This window comes from Anas platyrhynchos, chromosome 34 (assembly GCF_047663525.1).
Source record: "Anas platyrhynchos isolate ZD024472 breed Pekin duck chromosome 34, IASCAAS_PekinDuck_T2T, whole genome shotgun sequence".
NCBI classification, from domain to species: domain Eukaryota; kingdom Metazoa; phylum Chordata; class Aves; order Anseriformes; family Anatidae; genus Anas; species Anas platyrhynchos.
Genome location: NC_092622.1, coordinates 1003730 through 1025296, shown reverse-complemented (window position 1 = coordinate 1025296; position 21567 = coordinate 1003730). Strand labels below are relative to the sequence as shown.

The 21567-nt window shown below is 59.7% G+C and overlaps 2 protein-coding genes and 2 non-coding genes across 6 annotated transcripts; all 4 read right to left on the bottom strand.

Annotated features, from left to right (window-relative positions):
* Positions 1-307: 307 nt before the first annotated feature.
* Positions 308-10696, bottom strand: KANSL2 (KAT8 regulatory NSL complex subunit 2). Its single transcript, XM_072032000.1, has 10 exons — positions 10632-10696; positions 9220-9478; positions 8211-8389; positions 7641-7755; positions 7074-7241; positions 5867-6029; positions 5291-5387; positions 2872-3125; positions 1402-1596; positions 308-725 (listed from the first exon to the last, which is right to left on the bottom strand). The coding sequence occupies exons 2-10, from the start codon at positions 9468-9470 to the stop codon at positions 651-653; spliced, it is 1497 nt and encodes a 498-aa protein (XP_071888101.1). The 5' UTR covers positions 9471-9478; positions 10632-10696; the 3' UTR covers positions 308-650.
* Positions 806-934, bottom strand: LOC113840052 (small nucleolar RNA SNORA2/SNORA34 family). Its single transcript, XR_003492735.1, has one exon. It is a non-coding gene; the product is annotated as a small nucleolar RNA SNORA2/SNORA34 family (small nucleolar RNA).
* On the bottom strand, positions 5088-5224 carry LOC113840051 (small nucleolar RNA SNORA2/SNORA34 family). Its single transcript, XR_003492734.1, has one exon. It is a non-coding gene; the product is annotated as a small nucleolar RNA SNORA2/SNORA34 family (small nucleolar RNA).
* Positions 10697-11333: 637 nt separating the features above from the next.
* CCNT1 (cyclin T1) lies at positions 11334-21423 on the bottom strand. 3 transcript variants are annotated; one of them, XM_038172543.2, is made up of 9 exons: positions 21040-21394; positions 20120-20201; positions 19682-19810; positions 19030-19090; positions 17751-17813; positions 17413-17458; positions 14499-14662; positions 14084-14154; positions 11334-13746 (listed from the first exon to the last, which is right to left on the bottom strand). In XM_038172543.2, the coding sequence occupies exons 1-9, from the start codon at positions 21213-21215 to the stop codon at positions 12310-12312; spliced, it is 2229 nt and encodes a 742-aa protein (XP_038028471.2). In that variant the 5' UTR covers positions 21216-21394; the 3' UTR covers positions 11334-12309. The 3 variants fall into 3 exon arrangements, 2 of the variants coding, with proteins under 2 accessions (XP_038028471.2, XP_071888099.1); XR_005262425.2 differs by lacking the exon at positions 14499-14662 and having other exon boundaries at positions 13605-13746; positions 21040-21423; XM_072031998.1 differs by lacking the exons at positions 14499-14662; positions 17751-17813; positions 19030-19090; ... (1 more) ...; positions 20120-20201; positions 21040-21394.
* Between the last annotated feature and the right edge of the window lie 144 nt (positions 21424-21567).

The following is a 21567-nucleotide window of genomic DNA, read 5'->3' as shown; positions in this document are numbered from 1 at the left end:
GGGGGTTTGGGGGGGGTCCCGGGGCCGCCGCCGCATCCCCCGGTCACGGCCGGGGTCGCCCCGAGCACGTCCCGGTGCCCCCCCCCCCCACCCGCATCCCTCCCCGACCCCCCCCGGGGTTGGCACCGGGCACGGTACCGGGGCTGGGGGGGGGCCCGGGGCTTTGGAAGGACCCTGGGGGGGTCGCCCACCCCCGTACCCACCCCCCCGGTATAACGCGAGCCCCCCCCGTGGGCACCGGCTTGCCCCCCCCCCCCCATTTATCCCTCCCCAACCCTCGCAGCACGACCCGGGGACACTTTTGGGGTCCAGGTCCAAGATCTTTATTGAGGGGGGGTCACCTGCAGGGGGGAACCACCCCCCCGACCCTACAGGGACAGGGGGGACATGGGGACAGCCCAGCATCACCCCCGGTGCCCCCACACAGCTCCGTGTCCCCCCTTCCCCAAAAAATCCCCCCCCCGGGACCCCTCCGGCTTCCTCCTTGTCGCGGGTGGGTCCTCGCCCCCCACCCCACAACCACCACAGGGCAGGACCCTACACGGGGGGGGTCTGCAGCCTCTTTCTGTTCCTCCAGAGGTGCTACTGGTGCTACTGGTGGTACTGGGGGGGGCTCTGTGCTGTAGGGAAGCCCCTTGCTCGCTCCCAGTTCAGCTCCCGGCCGCCAGCTCCGGGTTCCCGTTGGCGGCCGCCGTCTCCTCGGGGGGCCCTGGGCGCAGGAGGTTCTGGCCAGGAGAGAAAAAGAAAAGAGTGGGATGGGTGCGGGGGGGTTTTAGGGGGGTTATAGGGGTTTGGGGGCTCGGCCCCGTGTCGCTCCCACACGAATTGGTTGTTCCATGGGGTCGGGAACGCCAACAGACCGGGAGGATTTTCCTCTGGGCTCCTGCTTGAAACCAGCGGCTACGGCAAACCGGCGGCCTTCATTCAGGGCCTGGGGGGGGGATCCCCGTCCCTAAACCCAGCTATGGGGGGCATCAGCCAAAGGGGGGGGACAGCAGACGGGATGGGGCAGCTGAGAGAAACCCCAAAACCCCCCCATGGTGAGCACACAAGGGACAAAACCACCCCGCTGAGAGCAGGGTGAAGGGAACGAAAATCCAAGCCCTTTGCACAAAGGCAACTGCTGCCCCCAAATTGCCCAAACAGGGAGAAAAAAGCCCCAAATCCCATCCCCAGCCTGCAGCTGAGAAGTCCCTACCCCATCACAGCCACAATGCCACCCGGGGGGAGGACTGGTCCCCCCCCCCAGAGCCGTGGGGACACAGCAGCCACCCACGGGCACGCAGGGACCGTGGTGGCACCGCCCAGGCTCGGGCACAGCTTTGGGGACAAAATTTTGCCCGCAGCAGGGGCCGTGCTGGGTCTGGAGCCCCCCCCCCAGATGCGCTGCTCCATCCATACCTGCGCAGGAGGCTCGGGGAAGCCGTGGGCAGAGCCCCCTCGGTCGGCTCCTCCGGGAGGGGACGGCTCCTCCAGGGCCAGGATGTCTACGGGGGCCTCGGCCACGTCTCTGAGGGACTGGTCGAGGGCCACGGAGGGATCGAAGAGCAGAGGGGACGGGGGACACTGCATGCCGTCCCCCACCACGTCCAGGTCCTACAAGAGAGGACAGGGAGAGCGGCCCTGTCAAAGGAGGAGCCCTCCCGGCAGCCCCTCGGCTTCATCCCCTCCCCAAAACTCAGCAGAACTCAGCAAAACTTTGCTTCCCCCGCTATTTTTTGGGGTTTCCAGCTCCTCCCTTACTCCTCTCTGCCGCCCACACCCTCCTGCAGGAGGCAGGGGGGCCCTACAAGGCTCTTTTTAAAGGCTGGGTGGGCTTCAGAGGGTGTCCAACGCCGAGGTGGGATGCCCACGACTCCGGGTGGAACTTCCCAAAGCTGCCAGGACGCGGGACACCCCCACAGCTCCCAGTCCGAGCTGAGGACGTGGGGCTCTCCAGGGGCACCCAAATTCTGGGGGAAAAGCCTCGGGGCAGCCCCACAGCAGGCAGCCCCACAGCACCCCGCTCCAGCAGCACACAGGGGGCACCCGCACCCACAGGGCTGCCTCCAAGAGAGGGGAAATGCATCCTGAAAGGGACGGGGCAGGGTTTTTGGGTTCCTGCCCGCACCACCTGAAATCCTACAGAGTTAAAAAGCCCTCTGGGGGGACAGGCTGGGGGGAGAAGAGCGGCTCTGTTTCTCCTTTCTACCCTGGAAAAAAAATCTCTCCCACAAAGGCCGCGTTGACGCCGCTGCACTTTGGCTCTGCCTCGCGACCGCTCGGCCCCACAGGAAGGAGCCGGGCGCAGCTCCAACGCCGCCGACCTCGGTGCTGCCAGGTCCAGCTCGGCCCCACGGCAGCGCCACGAGCTCTGCGCCGCAGCCCCCGGCCCCTGAGCGAGCCCTCGCTGGCAGCAGTTGTCAGATCTGCCCTCTGACCGAAGCTCTCGAGGTCTCGGGGACACCCGAATAGAAAACCAAGCTCCCGATGTCCACGGGATTTTTTTTGCTCAAGCAAATTTCAAAGGATTTGAAGCACGGAGGCTTAACGCCCAGGCAGGACATGGGAATAATCTGGGGATTAAAACCCTCCTGGGAGAGGAAGGCGGGCAGAAATCTGCTTTTTTTATATATATATAAAAAAAAGCTGAATGTTGATTTAAATAAGAGCAGGGCCCTTCGAAAGGAGCAGTCACAACCTGTGCTGTTCCAAACCCTGCTGAAAGAAGCATCTCTCAAACCCTTTGGGTTCCTGCTCATTTTTTCAAGAGGCAGCGGCTTTCTGGGACCAGCAGCTCAGCCTGGATTCACAGCACGTGCTGAAAGCAGCGAATTTTGGGCAAGTTTTCCTGCAGGACCCTTTTTTTTTTTGGCCACCGCTCCCACTTACGTCGCTGAACTCCAGGGGCAAGCTCTCCGTGGGCTGGAGCTCGGCAGCGCTCAGGTACAGCTCCGTGGGGGCCGCTTCCAGCTCCTCGGGGACAGAGAGCACCTGCTCGGGGACGTAGAGCTGCGGGGGCAGGCGGAGGTGGAGAGGGCAGCAGGGCTCCTCGGAGAGGCTGACGGGAACGGGTTTGTTGCACGGCACCTCCTCCGAGCCTTGACACGGCTTGAACAGGGTCTGGTTAGCGTCCTGGCAGATGTCTGGCAAAATGCGGTCAAGGGAAACCTGCGCCTTGCAGCGGGCAAGCTAGACGAGGACTACGAAGCTTGCCGGGCTCCCCACGCATCCTCCTGCCCTCCAGATTAAGGTGAAAAACCCTACAATTGTGCCAGGCCAAAGCCCAGGCTCCGCAGCTGCGCCCTGAGCCACGGTACTCACATGATGGAAAACGGGGACAACAGCTACGGCCCCCCGGGGGGGGGACTGGAAGGCTTAGCTGGATCCCGTAAAGCACTCGCAGATCCTCAGCTGGAAGATATTCCACATGCCCGGGCTCACTTTGATTTGCAGACGTCCATTTCAGAGGCGTCTGCACCGGTTTCCAGGTCCAGCAGGCAGCGGGGACGGCAGCGCGCACAATGCTGCTCCCACCGCCAGGAGTTGGGTTCCGGTTATTTCCAGCTTCCCACTGCATTTTCCTTCCCAGTGGAAAACCTATTCCTGCCAGAGGTGTAAATGGGATTTCCTGCCTTTAATCACAACCAGAGGGCTTTGCTCCGATCGCGTTTGCGCTCGCAGAGCGATCCCCCAGCAGCAGCAGGAGCCCAAACCCCATCCTCATCCAGCACCAGATGCACGCGGCGGCGTTCCCCACACCCCTGGGGTCGTGTCCCGGGGTCTCTCCACCCTGTGACAACCCCCGCTGGGTGCCACAGCACATCTCGAGCATGAAGCAAGGCTTTCAGGATGGATATCTCACCAACAAACCCACCCAAACACCCGGCAGGCTGATGTCCTCAACGTCTGACAAGCTCCCTTCACACTACGCGGGGTGGGAGAGGAAAACCAAACCTCCAAACCCACACGTGGTGGCCAGAGGCGCCGAGTTTAACCCCGTCCCCCAAGCTGACGAGGTTTCCTTCGGATTTGTCCTCTTCCCCCCTCACCTCTGTGCACTGAGGAAGCATCCACGGGCTCTCAAAGCCTCCTGGCAGAGCCCCTAATTAGTGCTGGCCCTAACGGTGCAGAGCTCAGCCCCAAGAAGCCAGACTGAGCAGGCACTCGGGGGTGAGGAAAGCGTCTCTGCAGGAGCGGCAGGGCGGGGATGCCAGATTTTAATCTCTCCCGATGACTCCAGCTCAAGCGCTCGCTCTCCTGGTAGCCAAAAAGCAGCGGCTGCCAAGACGACGAAAGCCCCAGCTCCACCTGGAGCCTGACAGCTCAGCTGCTGCGCTCCCCGTAACGCCCCGTGGCAAACAATCGAGCTTCTGGAAAACCAAACAAAGCCCCAGAGCCTCCCCACAAGGCGCAAAGCGCGGCAGGCTGCAGATGTTATCGGCTCGCCGGGGCTACTCGAAGCAAAGATCTTGTTTGTGGCAGCCAAAGTCAGCTGAGGGCTCAGCCACGAGGAAAGAAAACCTTTTTTCCACTCCCTGCCCCTGCTCCCAGCCACCTGCAAACAGCAACTGGCTCGAAGCGTTTTGTAGGTATTTATCCTGCCTTTATTTTCAAGTGTACGGCCGCTGGAGAGAAACAATGGCAGCTTCCTGCTCCCCGGGCTGCTCCCCGCGCAGAGCTGGAGGAGGATCTGCCAGCTCCAGTAAGAAAACAAACCCAGAGCTCATCCTCCCCTGCCTGCCAGCTCTGCTCCGGGATCCGGGGCTGCTCCTGACTCACAGCAGCTGCGAGCACGGCCCCGAGCTGCTCCTGGCCGGATCCGCCCTGTCCCAATGCCACAAGAGGGGCACAACTGGCCCAGGGAGCCCCAGCCAGGCCGAAATTTACCCCTTCCTTCAATTCCTGCCCCAAAGCAGTGCTGCAGCGCTCAGATATCCCTTCCTACACCCACCTCCTGCACCAGGAGCTCGGCAGACCCCGCTCCGATGGCTGTTGGCACTCAGAGCCAAGGCAGGAGCAGGGATTTAGGCAGCGTGGGTTTGTTTTCATCCTCCCTTACCACAGCTGGCAGCCAGCTCGGGCCTGCCTCGGGCTTCACGAGGTCCCTTTGTCACTTCCAAGTGACCTGGCCGCACCCCGGAGATGCTCTGGCTCGGCCAGCGGACCACAGGAAGAAAATTCCTTTGGGCTCCTGTTTGAAACCAACGGCTACAGCAAACCGACGGCCTTGATTCAGGGCCAAAAAGGGAAAAAAAAAAAAAAAAGGAGGATCAAACCCCTGGAAGTTGGGCCTGAGATGAAAGGATACGAGTAAGGCAGTGCCTGGTCATCGGCAGGGACGGGTTGGAGCATCGGACGTCATCCACAAAGGCCAGGCACCGCTGGCTGGAGCGGGTGGTGTGCGCCTGCAAGGCCAGGAGAACAGCTCAGAGCTCTGTGGGCTTTCCAAAACCCCCCCCCCAGCCACACAACACCCGGATTCTGCTTTCAACACGCGCCAAGATTAAAGTCTCCTGCACTACAGCGCATCCTCGCCCTCATTATCTCCTTCCCATTCATGCTTTTGTTGAGACAGGGCTGAGATAACACGGAAAGTCAACATCCAAAGAGCCTCACCTCATCAGTTTGTCGCAGAGAATGGGTTTTCTCCGACTTATCTCCTAACTTTCAGGAGCCAGTTAAGGGAAGGCTTTAAATTTTGGTTGAAACAGCTCCAAATTTAGTTTTGTGTACGCTGCAAGGGCCTGAATTCGGGTCCCCACAGGTCTGGGAGGAGTCTGCACATCACCGCCACGCCCAGGAACATTTTCCATGTCAAAGTCAGAGCTCCCCCTTTCAAAAAGCTCTTTTCAAACCCCAAGCAGGCCCTGAGCTGGCGACGTACCTGCTGGGCAGCGCCGTCGGTCGCCAGCATCCTGCGCTCCTTCAGCTGCCGGTGCAGCAGGGCCTCGACGCCGTAGCGCTGCCGGTAGCGCCGCAGGCACTTGAGGCGCTTCAGGTTCTCGCGTTCCTTGGCCATGAGCCCCTCGGGGCCCGTCAGGAGGCTGCTGCCTGTGAGAAACGAGGGAGGGATCAGTGAAAACAGCACGCACCCACCTGCCACGCTGTTCCGCTGTTCCTGTTTCGTTTTTTTTGGGTTCCAAGAGTCAAAATCGGCCCTGGAGAGCTCCAGCAGCTGGCTGGTGACAGGAGTTGACACAGGGAGCTCATCTTGGGGTTCCACCAGAGGATGACAAAGCAAACTCCATCCCGAAACTTATCCCGATTGCCCTGTGCCTGCAAGGAGTTCTCAGGCTGGTTATTTTTAACCCTCTTTTAAAAATAATTTGGCCGAAGCTGAGTGTGATTTCTAGAGGCAGAATATCAATTTTTTTCAAATTTCAGCTCGCTCCCGTGCAAGTTCTGGAAGCTTCCCGTAAGTCCTCCCAGCTGTAATTACAGGGCAGCGGTCAGGATCTGCAGCTCTGCTTTGCTAAAACGAGTCCTCCCAAATTGTTATGTACCAAACTTCCAGTTATTTTTACTTTCCGAGACGAGCTATTATAAGAGCACGCTGGGGAAGCGTTCCTTGCTCTGTAAACTCTCAGCCCGTTCTGTAACGTGGGCCTGCCTCTGCTCAGCCACCAGCTCCAGCATCTGACACCATTTTTAGGGAGAAATCCAAGCCAGGCAGCAGTGATTTTGTAAAAAAAAGTTGCATCCGTGCTAAGGACGACGTCATTACAGCAGCACCGGTGCAGCTACCGAAACAAACCTCTACCCATGCAGACAGGAGCCTGCAGATGAATAAATTTTTGTGTTGTTTATAAGACCAAAAACAGGAAATCCCATACAAAAAAAGCACTTTTGTCTCCGAATTAACTTTGTAGTCTCATTTCCTGGCAAGAGAGCAAACTTTGAAGAGCAAAGAAATCCGGCAACCCCTCTAACCCAAACGATACCGATCTGTAGGCGCGGGGCCAGCCACAGAAATCCCCTGGCTACCCCTTTTTTAAATAAAAACATGTTTTAAAGGTAGATTTCTGCGTGTTTTAGAGAAGACGGTGCCCTCGGACGGAAGGATACGCACCAGTGGCTGCCTGCACCGGTACTTGCCTATGGCTTCGTGCTCGCCCTTGCGGCTGTGCAGGAATCGCCGCTTCTTCTCCTTCAGGAGGTGCTGGAGCCGCTTGAACTGGTCGATGTAGAGGGACTGCAGGCGGATCAGCTTCTCTCGCATGATCAGCGCCACCTCCTCGGCCGTGTACACGCCAGCGTGCCTGGAAAACACCCACAGAAGCAGGGGATGGTTTGGGAGGGCCCTCGGGGCCGTTCCCCTCGCTGGGTGATGCAGGTGTTGGCAGAAATGCTGCTGGAGAGGGGCTGAGGCAGACAGAGCAGGGGGTGAGAAGCAGAAATATCAATTTTTAGTCCTAATTTCAATGAAGGGAGCACCCCAAGAGTGCAGCTCGCATGGCTGGCTCCAGGCTGAAGGAGGATCAGCACCAAAGGCTTCCAAAAACCACCAGGCAAAGCCCTGGCAAGCATTCACACCCAGAAACTCACCCCAGAACCGAGTCCCAGCGCAGCATCGTTAATAAAATCACCTCGTTAACGGCTGCTTCCCGCTATCACCCCGAGCTAAGGCTCTGTGTCACCCACAGCAGCCACCCACTCACTTCAAGGGATCCTCCTGGTCGCTATCGATGCTGTCAGCCTCGCTGTCCGGGTCCCCTCGCCACGTCTGCTCCACGGTGATAGGATCCTGCTCGCCGTCGCTCCAGCTGTCCTCATCTGAGGAACGAGGGGCACTGAGAGACGGGGCACGGCCCCACAGCCCCCCAGGAGGTGAATTTGCTCTGTTTCGTGCCAAAAAGAGGCTTTTCCTCCCCAGCAGGGACGTGGAATGAGAAGAAATGCACCAACTGGGGGCTGTTTTGACTGCACCCACCCGGCTAGGGGCCACGGTGGTGCCCAGCGAGCGACCCCACAGGTTGGGGAGCTCAGCACCGGGGTCTGCCAGGCACCAAGCAGCGCAGAGGGAAGCGAGCTAGGGTTTCTGCAAGGAAACCTGCAGTTTTTGGGGCTGGTGGTGTGATTCCCCTGCACCAAGACGCAGCAGGGGCTGCAGAACACGGTCCTGTCCCCGTGGATCTTTTCCTCGCTGGCTTTACCAAGCCCTACCCTCACTTCTCCACGGCAAGGAGAGCACCGGGTCGTGGTTTTTGCTTTTTTTTTTCTGTGCTTACCCAGGATGCGGCTGGCCTCGCTGCGGCTGCTCTCTGCGGCCTGGGAGCCCAGCTCGCTCTTGGCGTAAGAACTGAGCTGGCAGAGGAGCGTCTCGCTCGCGGGCCCGGGGTTGGATTTCTTCATCTGAGCCTGGAGCGCCAGCGTGTTCCGACGGGCGTGCTCGGCGCAGAACGACACGCTGCAGGGATAAATCACCCGCTCAAGCCAGCAAAACGAACAAGCGAGACACTGAGAAACGTTCAGCCTGCCCCCACCTCTCACCAGAAGGAACAAAACCGCCCGCCCCTGGCTGCAGGTAGGGCAGGGAAATGCCAGAGAGCCCCAGGTGGCTCGCAGACCGCACAGCGCCGCTCCGACACCAGCCCGAGCTGCGGAGCTGGCAGCCACGCGGCACAGGAGCAGAGAGAGAAAAGAGCTTTTTACTTCAAGCCACTGAGGCGAGCTCTTCTGCTTCCAAACGTCCACACTGGACTTTTCAGGCTGGCCAAAGCTGAGGGAGATTTTTTTATCGCAGAGGGACCGAGGGCAGAATCAAGACTAGCACTGTTCTTGGTAACCTCCGAGGATGAGACGCGGGTTGAGATGCACCCAGGAGTAAAAATGAACCCCCCCCCCTGACGTGCTGGCTGGATGTGCTGATGTTTGAGCTCCTTCCAGCCACAGCAAGTCCAAATCCAACACAAGCAGAGCACACATGCTGAGGATGAGCCGTAAAAACAGACTCCAATTTGCTGGGGCACGTACGTGGGTGCAAGGCCAGCTCTGACCAAGGTGCAGCCACCTCGTGATGGCAGAGGGCAGATGGGGAGCAGAAAGGCTCCAGGCCAAGTCCCCAGCGCTTGTGGAGCCTTCTCCTAGCTCAGAAACGCTTCAAAAACTTGCCTGAGGTTAACTTCAGCACAGCAGCTGAAGGAAAAGGCCCCGCAACACCCACGCTGAACGCAAAAATCCTTCCCCTGCCCGTTTTAATTCGCTCTGACGGGGGAGCAGAGAACCAGCGGGACTCACCCATCCTTCTTCTCCGGTTTGGGGGCAGCGTTGGGGCAGCGTTTTCCGTTCTTGACCGAGACGTAGCTGCACTGCTTGAAAGGGGCGCTCCTGTCCTCCAGGATGTGCTTGATGCAGAACTCCTGGCCCTCCAGGCGCGGCTGCGAGCACTGCCGGTGGCTGAAGGCGCATGCCAGAGGCTCCTGGGGCCGCGGCACCGGCGTCAGGCGGCCTCGGCTCGAAGGCAAGACGTGGATGCGGATTCTGTTCATGCCAACAGCTGGAAAAAAAAAGCAGGGCAAAGGAATTAGGAGGAAGGAAATGAACCACGCGGCCCACGCTGACACCTGCCAGGGCATCCCAGTGCGAATCCTCGTCCTGCTGAGGCATTGGGGGGGGGATGAAGAAGATCCTACAGTGAAGGGTCCCTTAGGGGGGGGAAGAGGGGTCCCTGGGGAAGGAAATGGGGGTCGCCAGTGCAGAAACTGGGGTTCCTGGTGGGTGAAACGGGTCCCCAGGGAAAAAATGGGGGAACCCAGGGTAAAAGGGGGGCCCCCAGGGGCTAGAAACAGGTTCCAGGGGGTGAAACGGGGGTCCCGGGAGGATAAGGGGGGGGAAACAGGGGGGTCCCGGGGGTGGGGGGGAATGGGTCCAAATGGGTCCCCAGGGAAAAAACAGAGATCCCCGGAGGACACCCCAATTCCCCTACCCCATGGCACCCCCCCCAGCACCCCCAGGACCCCTCCAGACCCTCTTAAACCCCCCTTAGCCCCCCCAGGACCCCCTGCACCCCCCCCAGAACCCCCTCTTCCCCCCCAGCACCTCACGACCCCCCCAGAACCCCCTACTCCCCCCTAGACCCCCTTAAACCCCCCTAGCACCCCCTGCCCCCCCCAGACCCTCTTAAACCCCCCTTAACCCCCCCTAGGACCCCCTGCACCCCCCCCAGCACCCCCTACTCCCCCCTAGGACCCCCCCAGACGCTTTTAAACCCCCCTTAAACACCTCTAGGACCCCCTGCCGACCCCCTGCCCCCCCAGGACCCCCCCCCAGACCCTCTTAATCCCCCCTTAAACCCCCCTAGGACCCCCTGGGCCCCCCCCAATAGGCCCCAACCCCTCCTCCCCGCAGGGTCCTAGCGCCCCCCCTCCCCCCCCCTCCCCGCACGTGCTCCGCCGCCCTCCCCCCGCGCCGGTCCTCGCGCATGCGCCCTGGCGCCGCCGCCCGGCCGGCCCCGGCCGCCGCCATTTTGTCCGCGGGCGGCGAGCGTGAGGGGCGCTCCCTCCCCCAGCGCATCCCGGCGCCGGCGGCGGAGCAGGAGAGCGGCGGAGGAACGAGAGGATCCCGGGGGAGCCTCCCGGGGAGCTCGGAGGGGCCGTTAGGGAAGGGCCCCGCCGGTCCTAAGCGGGCGGGCGCCGCCGCCGCCATCTTACCTCGCTGCCGCCGCGGCCTCCCCGCCGCCTGCCCGCACAGCCCGCCCCCTTCACCTCAGACGCCCCTCCTCATTGGCCCGCCCAGCCGCCGGCCCGCGGCGCGCGATTGGCTGAGCTCGATGTCACTCAGTGAAGCCACGCCCCGGGGAAGGGGGGCACGTGAGGGGCAGCCGCCACGTGGCCGCGCCTGCACGTGGCTGGGGTTGGGGGAGAGCCCCCCGGGGGCCGGTCCCAAAATCTTTGGGGCAAAAGCCAGAGCCCCAAACCCCCCCCCAGGGAAAGCCTCGATGACCCCAGAGCCTCCTGGAGATGTCCAAAACCACCCCTCCGGAGCTGGAGGCTCCCAGCCCAGGCTCCAAAAGGAAAAGGTCAAAGGAAGGATGAGCCCAAAACACAGAAATCACCCCAAAAATGCAGGGATTTACCTCCAGGGTGGCCAAAATGTGGGAACCAACCCCAAAATGGCAGGGATTTACACCCAGGTTGGCCAAAATGTGGGAACTGACCCCAAAAACTCCAGGGATTTACATGCAGGTTGGCCAAATTGTGGGAACTGACCCAAAAAACTGCAGGGATTTACACCCAGGTTGACCAAAATGTGGGAAGTGACCCCAAAACCTGCAGGGATTTACCCCTAGGGATGGCAGCAAGTGTAGGAACACGCGGAGCTCGGCGTAGAGAAGGAGCCTGGCAGAAGCCGGGTGGAGACGATAACGTTTATTGAAGTCTGGAAAAGTGAGAGGCTGAACAACAAAACAAGTTCGGATTTTCCAAAAACGTCAGACCCCCCCACCACCACGAGGCAGGCGCCCTCGGCCACAGATTTCGGGTTTAATTTCGCGTTTTGGTGGCGGGAGGAGCTGCGGCGCAGGCAGGGCTCCCCCCAGAGCTGCCCCGCGGCCCCCTCCAGCCCTGCCCAGTCTCACCAGTGCCTCGCTCCCACACCCAGAGCGGGCTCTGGGCTTCGCATCACGTCCTGCAGACACCAGGGCTCAGCACCCTGCTGGCCCTTCGCACGCCACCCCCTCTCCACCACCACCAGGAGCACCCCAAAACCGGGAGCACCCCAAAAACCTTCGGCACAAGCCGCCTGCCCAGCCCGGCGGCCCCTTTCCCTCCCCACGCACCGTTTTCCTCCGTTCTGACCCCAAAAAGCTCCTCGACCCACTTTCTGTCACCATCAGCTCGAGCGGAGCCACGCGAGCGGGGCCCCGAGTCTTGCCGGGGGGGTTGGGAGAGCCCCCGCAGCACCTGCCAGCATCACAAAACTTAAAAAGGAACAAAAAGTCTAAAAGATATAAGTTACTGCTTAAATTATTTGTAAAACATCTCGTGGTTTTTTTTCTGCAACGTTTTAAATAATCCCCTCCCCGGGCCCCCACCCGATGTGTTCCCCAAATTGGGGGGGGGTTCAGTTCCAGCAGGGCCAAACCCTGCTGTTAACTGGGAAGTCGGCGAGGGAGGGAAGCGAGGAAGAGAAAGGGATTTTGTCCTTTCACAGCTTCGAGGGCTCCTCGCGAGGAAATAAGAAAAGTTCTAATAAAAGAGTTCTCGGGGGGGGTGGGTGGGGAACACCAACAGCCCTTCCCCTCCACCGCAGGGGCAGGGTATGGGGGCTGGGGGGGGAAAAAAAGGGGGCAGGCAGGCCGGTTTGTCCCGATTCAGTAGTAAAAAGGAATTATTTGGGGAGGGGAGGCAGCGGCGGGGGCGGTTCTGAGGGCAGTGGGGGGGGCCGGGGTCTGTCTGTGTTGGCGGCTCTGGAAGCGGCGGCTGCCCGGGAGGGGGGGTTCAAAAGCTCGCCGTAAGCGTGGAAATCGAAGGCTGGGGGCTGGGTGGGCTGCATGCCCTGGGCGCTCAGCAGCGAGTGCAGCATGTTGACCGTATCCTGGTAGTCACTGGCCTGGTTGGCGTTGTGCCCGTTGGCCCCCGCCGGCCCCTTGTCCGATTTGCCGTGGGGTCCCCGGTTTTTGGGCGTTGGGGTTGGTAAAGGGAGGCCTCCAGCCTCCGAGCCGTGACCGGGGAGGTGAGGATACTGGAACTGAGCCCCGGAGCCCTTGGAGCTTTTGCTGATTTTGGGCTGGTGCTCGTGGGGCGCCGCGCTCGCCGCCGCTGCCGCCGCCACCTCCTCCGGCGGGGGCCTCTTGCGGGAAGAGCCAAAGAGGCCGTAGCTTTTGTGGGGCACGGCGCTGGGGGGGGCGAGGTGTTTAGAGTCTCCCGGGCGCTTGTTGACCACGCCGCTGGGGCCGGCGGCGAGCTGGGGGTGCAAGTGTTTGTGCGAGTGATGGTTGTGGTGGTGGTGGTGGTGGTTGGAAGAGTGGCCCTTGTGTTTCTCCTTGTGCTCCCGGCTCTTGGCACCGCTCTCGTCCAGGGAGCCGGGCCTGTCGGCGGCGCTCGGCACCTTGATGCGCATTTTGATCTCCTCCTGCTTGGAGGGGAGCGGCCTCTCGCCCCCTCCTCCGCCCGTCACCGGGATCCTCAGCTTGAGAGCCGAGGCTTTGTCACCTTTTTCGGGGCCGGGAGGGCGCTCGGGGTTCTCCGAACCGATGGGGATTTTCAAGATGATGGGCGAGGGGTTGCTCTCCTGCTGGACTTCCCTCTCCCGCTGCTGCTGGACCAGCAAATTCTGCGCGGCGTAGGCGTACTGGGACCTCACGTTGGCCTCCATGTTCTCCAGCTGCCGTTTCTGCGCCGCCAGCTCCTCGGCGTGCTTGGCTCGGTATTCCTTCAGCGACACCTTGGCCGCCGGCGCGTTCTTGCCGCCCTGCTTCTGATAAGCAGCGCCATCTTGCTGCAGAGGGTGCTCGGCCGCCGAGCCGTCGCTAGTCCTGTGGCCCTGGGAGCTTTCCAGTTTGGGGGGAGGATGCTGGGCCAGCCAGTGCTCCGGCTGAGCCCCCGCCGCCGCCTCCGTGCCGCTCTGCTCGCGGGGGGATTCGGTGGAAGGCGGCAGGGCCGGCCCCGTGCCGGTGGCGGTGGAGGACGTGGACATGCTCATCAGGCCGGCGATGTTCATGTCCGAGCTGTTGTTCCTGGAGATCATGTTGAGGATGGTCTGCTCCGACAGGCTCTTGTCTTCGCTGTGCTCGTCGGCCTTCGACTTCCTGGCCGCCTGCGAGGCCTGAATGAAAGCAGCGAGCGGTTACTGACCTGGGGCTGGCGCAGAAAGGACGCGGGAGCAGCCTCCCTGCTGGCTGACAGACACCCACTGCCCCCCTCTCTCTCTCTCCTCATGCCAAACAACCAGGCACGGGGCTGCTAAAGCAGTTTAAGGACCAAAGTTTCTATAGAATTAATTCAAAAACGAGACACTCGAGTGCCAAGGGAACATTTTGCAGACCCACGGTGTTCGGCTCCCCCCCACGCGTGCCCTCCAGGCCTCGTAATGCTTGGAGACACCACACAAAAAACCTCAGGGCCCGCGTTCTCCTGCAAGCAGCCACAAAGCAGACTCTTACCCGCCAGTTCCGGATGCGTTTGAGCCGGTTGGGAGTTTTCTCGAGGATCTGCAGGAATTCATGAGTCAGTTCTGCAGAGGAGACACAAAGCCAGGCAGGATGGTCAGAGGCGGGCAGGCCAGCCCTAAATCCATCAGGGCAACCCCCTACTTACTGATGAACGGAGCTACTGATGAGATGGAGCTACTCCAGGAGGGGAAATACTGACAGCTAGAACCACTGACCACAGGTTAACTCATCTCACTGTGCGCCTTTTGCCATCTCTGTTGTACCATAGCAGCTGCTGCACTGGAAACTTTGGCAAAACCAGAAGCCCTTTGAGTCCGTGAACCGGCCGGTGGCCGTGTTGGAATGGCAGGAACAGAGATGCCAAGATAATACAAGAGCCTTTGGGGGACCTTGCTCCAAAACTTACCATCTAAGAGCTCCAGAGTTACAGTGCCATCAACGTATTCCCACCAGTGCTTCCCGTCCGTGGAGACTGGGATCTCCCAGTTGGACCATTTACAAGCCAGGTGGATACAGACGCAGGCCACAACAGGAGGGGTGTACTGCAGGCTGAAGGTGGTCAGGTGCAGGCTGACGTCACCAGCAGGGAGAGAGAAACAGAAAGCCATGAACTCCCAAGCCTGAACCTCAGCACACACAATCGCCCAACTGGAGAGACGCTGCGGAAGAGGTGGAGGTGGGGGGGGAAGTTCCCTGCCGTTCCTCCCCCAGCACAACCCTACAGGCGTCTCTGTCCCACTCTGCCAGGCTGCTCCTGCCTTCCCCGCTGCGCTCCGGGCACCTCTGGCAGCTCAAGGCTCACGCCCTCCTCTGAGGGAGCAGCTGGGGTACCTGCCAGCCCCCACCTCTGCTGCTGGCTCTGCTCAGCCTGAGAAAAACAACAAAAAAAATGTCCCAGTGCAGCTCCTGGGAAGGCAACACCACGGGCAAAGGGCGTCGTTACCGCTCCAAGAACCTACAGGTTGAGCAGGAAGCTCCTAGGATCTGCGCTCATCCTCTCCTGACTCTCCGAGGGGAGCGATCTCGCCTTCGTGTCAGGGCAGTTTACAGCAGAAGCACCGAATTCCTTAAGGCCCACGTCTGGTTTTGCAGTTAGGAGCCGAATTTGCAGAGATCTGCACCGGTTGCGTTTCAAATTAAACCTCACCCTGAATCCTGTTTACCCCAAATCTGAGCCACAGCAGGATTGGGCCTGTTGGCTACGAGAACTGCAGCGCTCTGCACAGACCCACCTGACGTTCCTCCATTAAAAATAATAATAAAAAAAAATATTAAAAGTGCTAAAAGTCACCTCCCTGCTCGTTGGACGTGCGCCTTCTCCAACTGGCTACCGTGGGCTTTTAGGAAGGGTTCGTTCTTTCCCCAGGGAGCTTTAGGAAAAGCACCGATGCTGCAGCCACGAAGCCTGCCGTAAGGAAACGGGCTCACGGAGCTCCTGCCACCGCCAGGCCCTGCTCTCCCTCCCCTCCTGCAGCCACTCAGGAGTGTCTAAAAGGCAGCCCGGCCACACCTCAAGCGTTTCCAGCAGTAAATGAAATTTGCTCAGATGGCAGAGCTGGGACGGGAGGGCACCAAAACCTCAGAAATCCCAACGGGGAGCTCGAGCCAACAGCGCGTTTGAGAAGTGGGATGCAGCAGCACCCCACAAGCTTCCTCTCCAGCTGCAGGAACACCCCACCAGGCCCTAAAAGCCACGGCAGAGCTGCCACGCCTGTGGACAAGCCCCTTACAAAGCACACTGCTGAGCCCCTCCAGGGTAACGGCAGCCCCATCTCTTCACCACGCGGGGGTTACTCAAAACCTTTTTCTATCCACGCAACGTGGAGACACAGAGCTGGGCATCAACGGGCAAAAGAAAGCATGAAATCATTTCATGGGTATCGGATTTATCCACACACCAAGAAGTCAAACCTGGGAAATTCAGAGCGAGAAAAAAAAAAGACTTATCCCCTTATCCAGCATACCTAAGAAGTGAAGTCCTGGTGCCCCAAGAGCCTCAACTCTGCCCTACGACGATGCCAGGAAGAATAAAAACGTTCAATATTTGTAGCTACTCCTGAATTTGTCTACTTTACTGCTCAAGCACCTCAATCGGGTGTTTCGAGGCATCACGTTAGGGCAAAGCCGGGGCTGCCTGGCCGCGTTTCTCACCTGCTGCTTGGATTTCTTTCAAGTCTAACCTGACCTCCTCGTTTTTTGGTTCTGCAATTACCACTGCAGGGATAAAACCCGTCCCGGGGAGGTTATTTCCCCACGCAGGACTAACACTTCACACCAGTGCAGGAAGGAAACCCACAGGGTGCCCTTTGGAGCCGTGACACCGAGTTTTCTCTGTCCTGCTGCCTCCCTGCGTTAGCGGCGTGCTGCTGGGCGCTGCTCCGCCACGACGGGGATGTGGCGACGCTTTGCCACCCTCCCCCAAACTATTTTCTGGGTTTAGGCAAAGATTTCTGCTGTTTTAGCCTCCTCGTTTGGTGTTTTACGAACAACGAAGCTCCATCTCTCTCTAGGCAGCACACGGGGCAGACCCGACTCCTAACCCAGCTTTTTCTCCCATCTTTTAATTTCTGCCAACTGTCTCCCAGAAACACAATGTTTTCTGTCGCCACAACTCGGAATTTGCCTGAAATTGGTAATCCAGAACACAAAAATTACAAAAAATAAATAAAGATGGACGTCCCAACACCAGGACTGCTACAGGCCTCACCAAGAAAATCCAGGTGGCACCTGACAGAACGACCCGGACCTCTGAAGGTGAAAAAAAAGACTTTTTTTTTTTTTAATTTCCCAAACTCCATCTGCAGGCAGCGCTTCCTGGCCTGCCAGCGCAGCCATTCAGGCCAGGCAAGGCTGTGCTTTTCTCCTGAAATCCCTCCTGCCGGTGTCCAGCTCCTGTTTCTCTCCCTTTACACTCCAAATCAGCTTTCTTTGGGGATACAGATTGCACGTTTTCAGAATCTGCACAGCACCCAGTCCAGCGAGAGCTCCCTCTCTGACACCTAGGTACTAAGCAAGCAAAACCGTGCTTCAAATCCACCCTACGTCTGTTTTTCTTTTTGGAACTGTCAACAGCTGCCTAACCCTGGGAAAATAAAGCAGCGAGGTTCTACAGCAGCCCGTCTGCCTCGCTTACACAGCTGATTTTGCAGCTGGTTTGGGTCAGAAGCCAGCAAGGGAAAGGTTTCCGGCCGTCTCCGAACCAAACCCAGCAGTCCCCGGTTGCTCACTGGCTAAGCAATGCCCCAGGGGTCACCGGGGGCTTCTCTCCTCCAGGTAAGACCCTTTGCCAAATAGGAATTAATTAATCAGAAAATAATAACCTGTTGGTAGCCATGAAATAGGAAGTTTGCGCCAAGTCCTTGCTGGCTGAAAGAGAAAAGGAAAAAAAGCAGGGAGTTAGCCCTTCTGACAAAACACTGCTACGTTTTACTCCAAAAACCATCAGCTTTTTGCCACCGCGTGCAAAATAAGAGCCCCCAGCAGCTGGATCAGCTCACGCCACGTCTAGGGAAGGCTTTTAGAAGCAGACAGAGAGCTCTGGGGGGCTCAGCAGAGCCAGAGGTGCTCCTAAATGGCTCTGTTTTGATGCTGGCTACGGTTATTGGCCGCGGGCAAGCTCTCCTGCAGCAGGGGGTCGCGAGCAGGAGCCGCCTCTTACCTCGCACGAGCTGAGTGCACTTCACCACGTGGGTGTGGGGGTGGTCGATGGTGATCTCAAAGCCTGGAAGGAGACAGAGAGAAAAGGCCGTCAGGTAACGAGCAGCAGAGACCAACAGATCTACGAACCTCGTGTCTCCTGCTCCCGGGGGACAAGGTTTGCTCCCCTTCCCTCCTACGGCCCCTTCTCGGAGGCGGGCAGGGGAAGAGGAACCCGTTGTCCTTTATCCCGAAGGCTCGGGACCTCCAGCCACAAAACCCCAAGGTCACCACTGCTGCCAGGCCTCCATCCAAGCAGCTCAACGAGTCCTGCGCCTTGAAAGGCCTCGCTGAAAACAAAACAACCATGAAGCAATTTAAAAATAGCAAGACAAAGCCTCTTCCAGCAGCTGGGAGGAAGGAGAAGACAATGGCATCTGCTCAAAGGAATTTCTGTCACCCAAAGAGCTAAGAGGAAGCAGACGTTTTCCCTTTGAAGGAGCCTGCAGCCCTAAGAGTCAATGGAACTTAATCCCCGCTTCGGTTTCCTATTCACTTGGTGCATTATGGTTTTAAAGAAAAGACAAAAATCCCGTCGGTCCATCTGGGCAACAGACTCGGTTCCTTCCAGGCAGAATAGCCCAGAATATTCCAGATGAGCTGGGAAGTTAGAAAAGGGACAGGGAGAAGTGAGAATAGCTCAAATCACGCTTCACCCCCCGCTCAGGAGGCCAACACGTGCACCCTGTACACCCCTGGCTCCTCCAAACCCCTCCTAAGGTGGGGATCAGCAGGGATTTACTCCGAACCCAGTCAGAAAAATAAAAGAAATAAGAGAGCTGAGCATTTTGAGGGGCTACACACAAACTGAATCTGCAGCAGACGAGATGTTAGGAAAAATAACGTTTTCGGAAGAAGCAGGATGCTGGATCCAGGAGTCACAGCCCCGAGCGCAGGCCCCAGCTTCTGCTTTCAAAACCAAGACGTGGCTGGGAGGGGAATAAAAGAGCAATCAGATCACGTTAACCTCCAACCAGTGTCTGAGCAGAACAAAACCTGTTGTGGGGGGAAAAAAAAAGAGACGAGCCACGCTTCCACACTTGGGTTTCTCTGAGGATTGAAATAGATGCGAGTTACACCTGGAAATGCTGAGGATAAAAGGAAAACAGGAGCAGCGTGGGGTGAGAGCAGAGTTTGTTGCCCGGGCTCTTGTCCTGACAGCTGGACATCTCCCCCCAGCTGCGTGGAGCACTCCTGGCTCTGGGATTCGTGTGGCAGCCCGCCCGCTTTGAAAAACTTACCCAGGGTCTGCAGGATTATGCTCTCCAGGATGACCAGGTCCTGGGCTTGTTGCAGGTAAGCCTGGGGTTGAGAGGACAGGCAAGTTACTCGCCACGAGGCACTCCCCATGAAGCCTGCCCGTTTCTAAAACCCTTCTCTCAGGGAGGCGAAAACAGCAAGGGGAAATCTTTGTGCCCACCTGGCACAGATTCCCTGACAGAGGGGGAAAAATGCAGAGCAGGGCAGACCCGCTGCCCTGCCAGAGCTCGAGCTACAGGATCCAGACCCTCTCGGTCCCAGCCCCTCACAGGAGAGGAGGCAGCTTTTGTCCTAAAGCTTCCCCAGATAAAGCTTCCCCTTTCCCACAGGGCTGGCTGCTCAGTTTTGGGTTAAGCCTTGAGAAATTTGGCAATGTTTCTACCAAACCCACTGCTGAAGGTGTGGGGACGGAGCAGCCCCAGCTGCCCCAGGCCATCCTCTGCCCAAAAGCTCTCAGCAGCTCAGAGGAGAACCTGAAAGCTCCCACTGCCCACCCCGGGGCGCAGCCACGTGCTTCTAGAGCGGCTCCTTTGGAACAAAATTTAAGGAGGAGCTGCTCGGGGGGCAGCCCCTTCCCATTCCCCGTGCCCCAGCTCCTCACATCGGGGTGATTTCCCCGACCCCAAAGCTCACCTCACTCCTGGTGTCCGGAGGAGGCTCCTGGGGATGCAGGCAGGCGTGAGCCACCTTGATGACGTGCTCCAGCTTATGGGGCTGCTCCTCCACCTTGGCTGCCAGGAACAGAGCCGCCGGTGCCACCGACTGCGGGGGAAAAAAAAATTTACTCTTTTTAAGTTCTGAAGTCTTAAATCAGAGCAAATAAAATCAGACGAATGTTTACCTTAATTAAAAAATACATAATAAAGATTTAATTTTGCCAAATAAAGCCTGCACAAGGCTACACGCCACCAGGAAGATCAAGGATCTCTGGTGCCTCGCAGCAGATACAAAGCCCCCTCCCTGGGGCAGGTCCCACCACGTCACCGTGACCCCCCCCAGCTTCCCCCCAGCCCCTCCTGGCAGCAGGAGCAGAGCCAGGGACCCCCGGAGCCCCCCCCCCCCAGCACTTACGTTCCTGTGGAACTGGGTGAAGGACTGCACCATGTAGAAGCGATGCATGTACACGATGGCCGTGTTGATGGTGAGCTGCGAGCTGGTGGCGGGGCTAAGGAAAGGCACGACCCCTCGGGGAACACCTCCAGCCCCAAAACACCAGGCTGGGCCCAGCCCCCTCCCCCAGGCCCTGCTGCTGAGATGGATCCGGATCCCCAAAACCAAGCCTGGATCCCCCAAATTCAAGCCCGGTTCCCCTGTGGCTGGAACCAGCTTCCTAAGCTCCTGCTGACCCCAGAACCAGGCCTTGCTCCCCACACTCCGGGGCCAGGCTTCCCCCAGCTCTCCCCTCTCTGGTCCTGTCTCCCCCCAGTGCCCCCCAGCTCTCCCCACTCCAGGCCTGGCTCCCCCCAGACCCTCCTGGCTCTCCCTGCTCCGGACCCGGCTTCCCCCTGGCTCTCTCCTCCCAGCTCTCCCCTCTCCGGTTTCATCTCCCCCCAGCGCCCCCCAGCCCTCCCCACTCCATCCCCAGCCCCCCACCTCCACAATCGTTCTCCCCCCAGCTCCCTTTGGCTCCCCCTAACTCCACGCCCGGCTCCCTGCTCTCCGGTACCAACCTCCCCCAGCCCCGGTTCTCCCCACCTCCCCAAGGCTCCGGCTCCTCCCTTTTGGGGCCCGGTTCTCCTCGGCTCTCGCTCCCCTGGGCCCGGTTCTCCCCTCTCCGGGCCCGGAACCCCCCCGGCTCCGGCTCTCCCCAGCTCCAGGCCCGGCTCTCCCCGGCTCCCCCCTCTCCAGTCCCTGCTCCCCCCTCTCCACACCCAACCTCTCCCCGTTCCCCCCCACCCCCTTTAATCCCCCCCCTTTCCCCTCCCCTCAGCGCAGGCCCCGCCAACGGCGGCAGCGGCGGCGGTGTAGGCCCGAAGCGCAGGCCCGGATACACGTTGAGGCGCTGCCCCATGTCCTGCAGCAGGTTGGCCGCCTGCTGCCGGTACGAGAGCTCCTTGTCGGGGTCGAGGCCGGCCCGGCGCGAGGGGCTGCGCTCCAGCTGCTCGCGGCTGAAGTACCAGCGCCGCCCCGCCGCGCCGCCGGCCCCGCCGCCCGCCGAGGCCTCCATGGCGGATCCGCGCGCGCACGCACGCACGCACGCACGCACGCACGCGCTGACGTCAACGGACGGAGGAGAGTGGAGCACGGCGCATGCGCGCAAGCGCCGAGCCGGAAGTGGCTTCAGTAGGGGGGTGGCGGTGGGCCCTGTGTGACCCCCCCCTCACGCACACGCGCGCGCGCCCCCTCCCCAAACCCTCCGACCTTTGACCTTTAACCCTTTGACCTTTGACCCCCCCGCCCCTTTGACCCCCAAGGGCACGGCACGGCTTGTATCAAAGTGCGTTTATATAATTTATCTGTACAGGAAAAGGTTTTTTTTTTTTTGGGGGGGTGGGGGGGGTATGAGGGGGGTGGGTCCG

Coding starts and splice junctions, on each gene's coding strand:
- KANSL2 (XM_072032000.1), bottom strand. CDS start 9,470: ATGAACAGAATCCGCATCCACGTCTTGCCTTCGAGCCGAGGCCGCCTG. Junction 8,390..9,219: donor AAACCGGAGAAGAAGGATGG/GTGAGTCCCGCT, acceptor TTATCCCTGCAG/CGTGTCGTTCTGCGCCGAGC. Junction 6,030..7,073: donor GAGCACGAAGCCATAGGCAA/GTACCGGTGCAG, acceptor TCTCACAGGCAG/CAGCCTCCTGACGGGCCCCG.
- CCNT1 (XM_038172543.2), bottom strand. CDS start 21,215: ATGGAGGCCTCGGCGGGCGGCGGGGCCGGCGGCGCGGCGGGGCGGCGC. Junction 19,091..19,681: donor CTCCGGACACCAGGAGTGAG/GTGAGCTTTGGG, acceptor TCTCAACCCCAG/GCTTACCTGCAACAAGCCCA. Junction 14,663..17,412: donor TATTTCATGGCTACCAACAG/GTTATTATTTTC, acceptor TGGTGACGTCAG/CCTGCACCTGACCACCTTCA.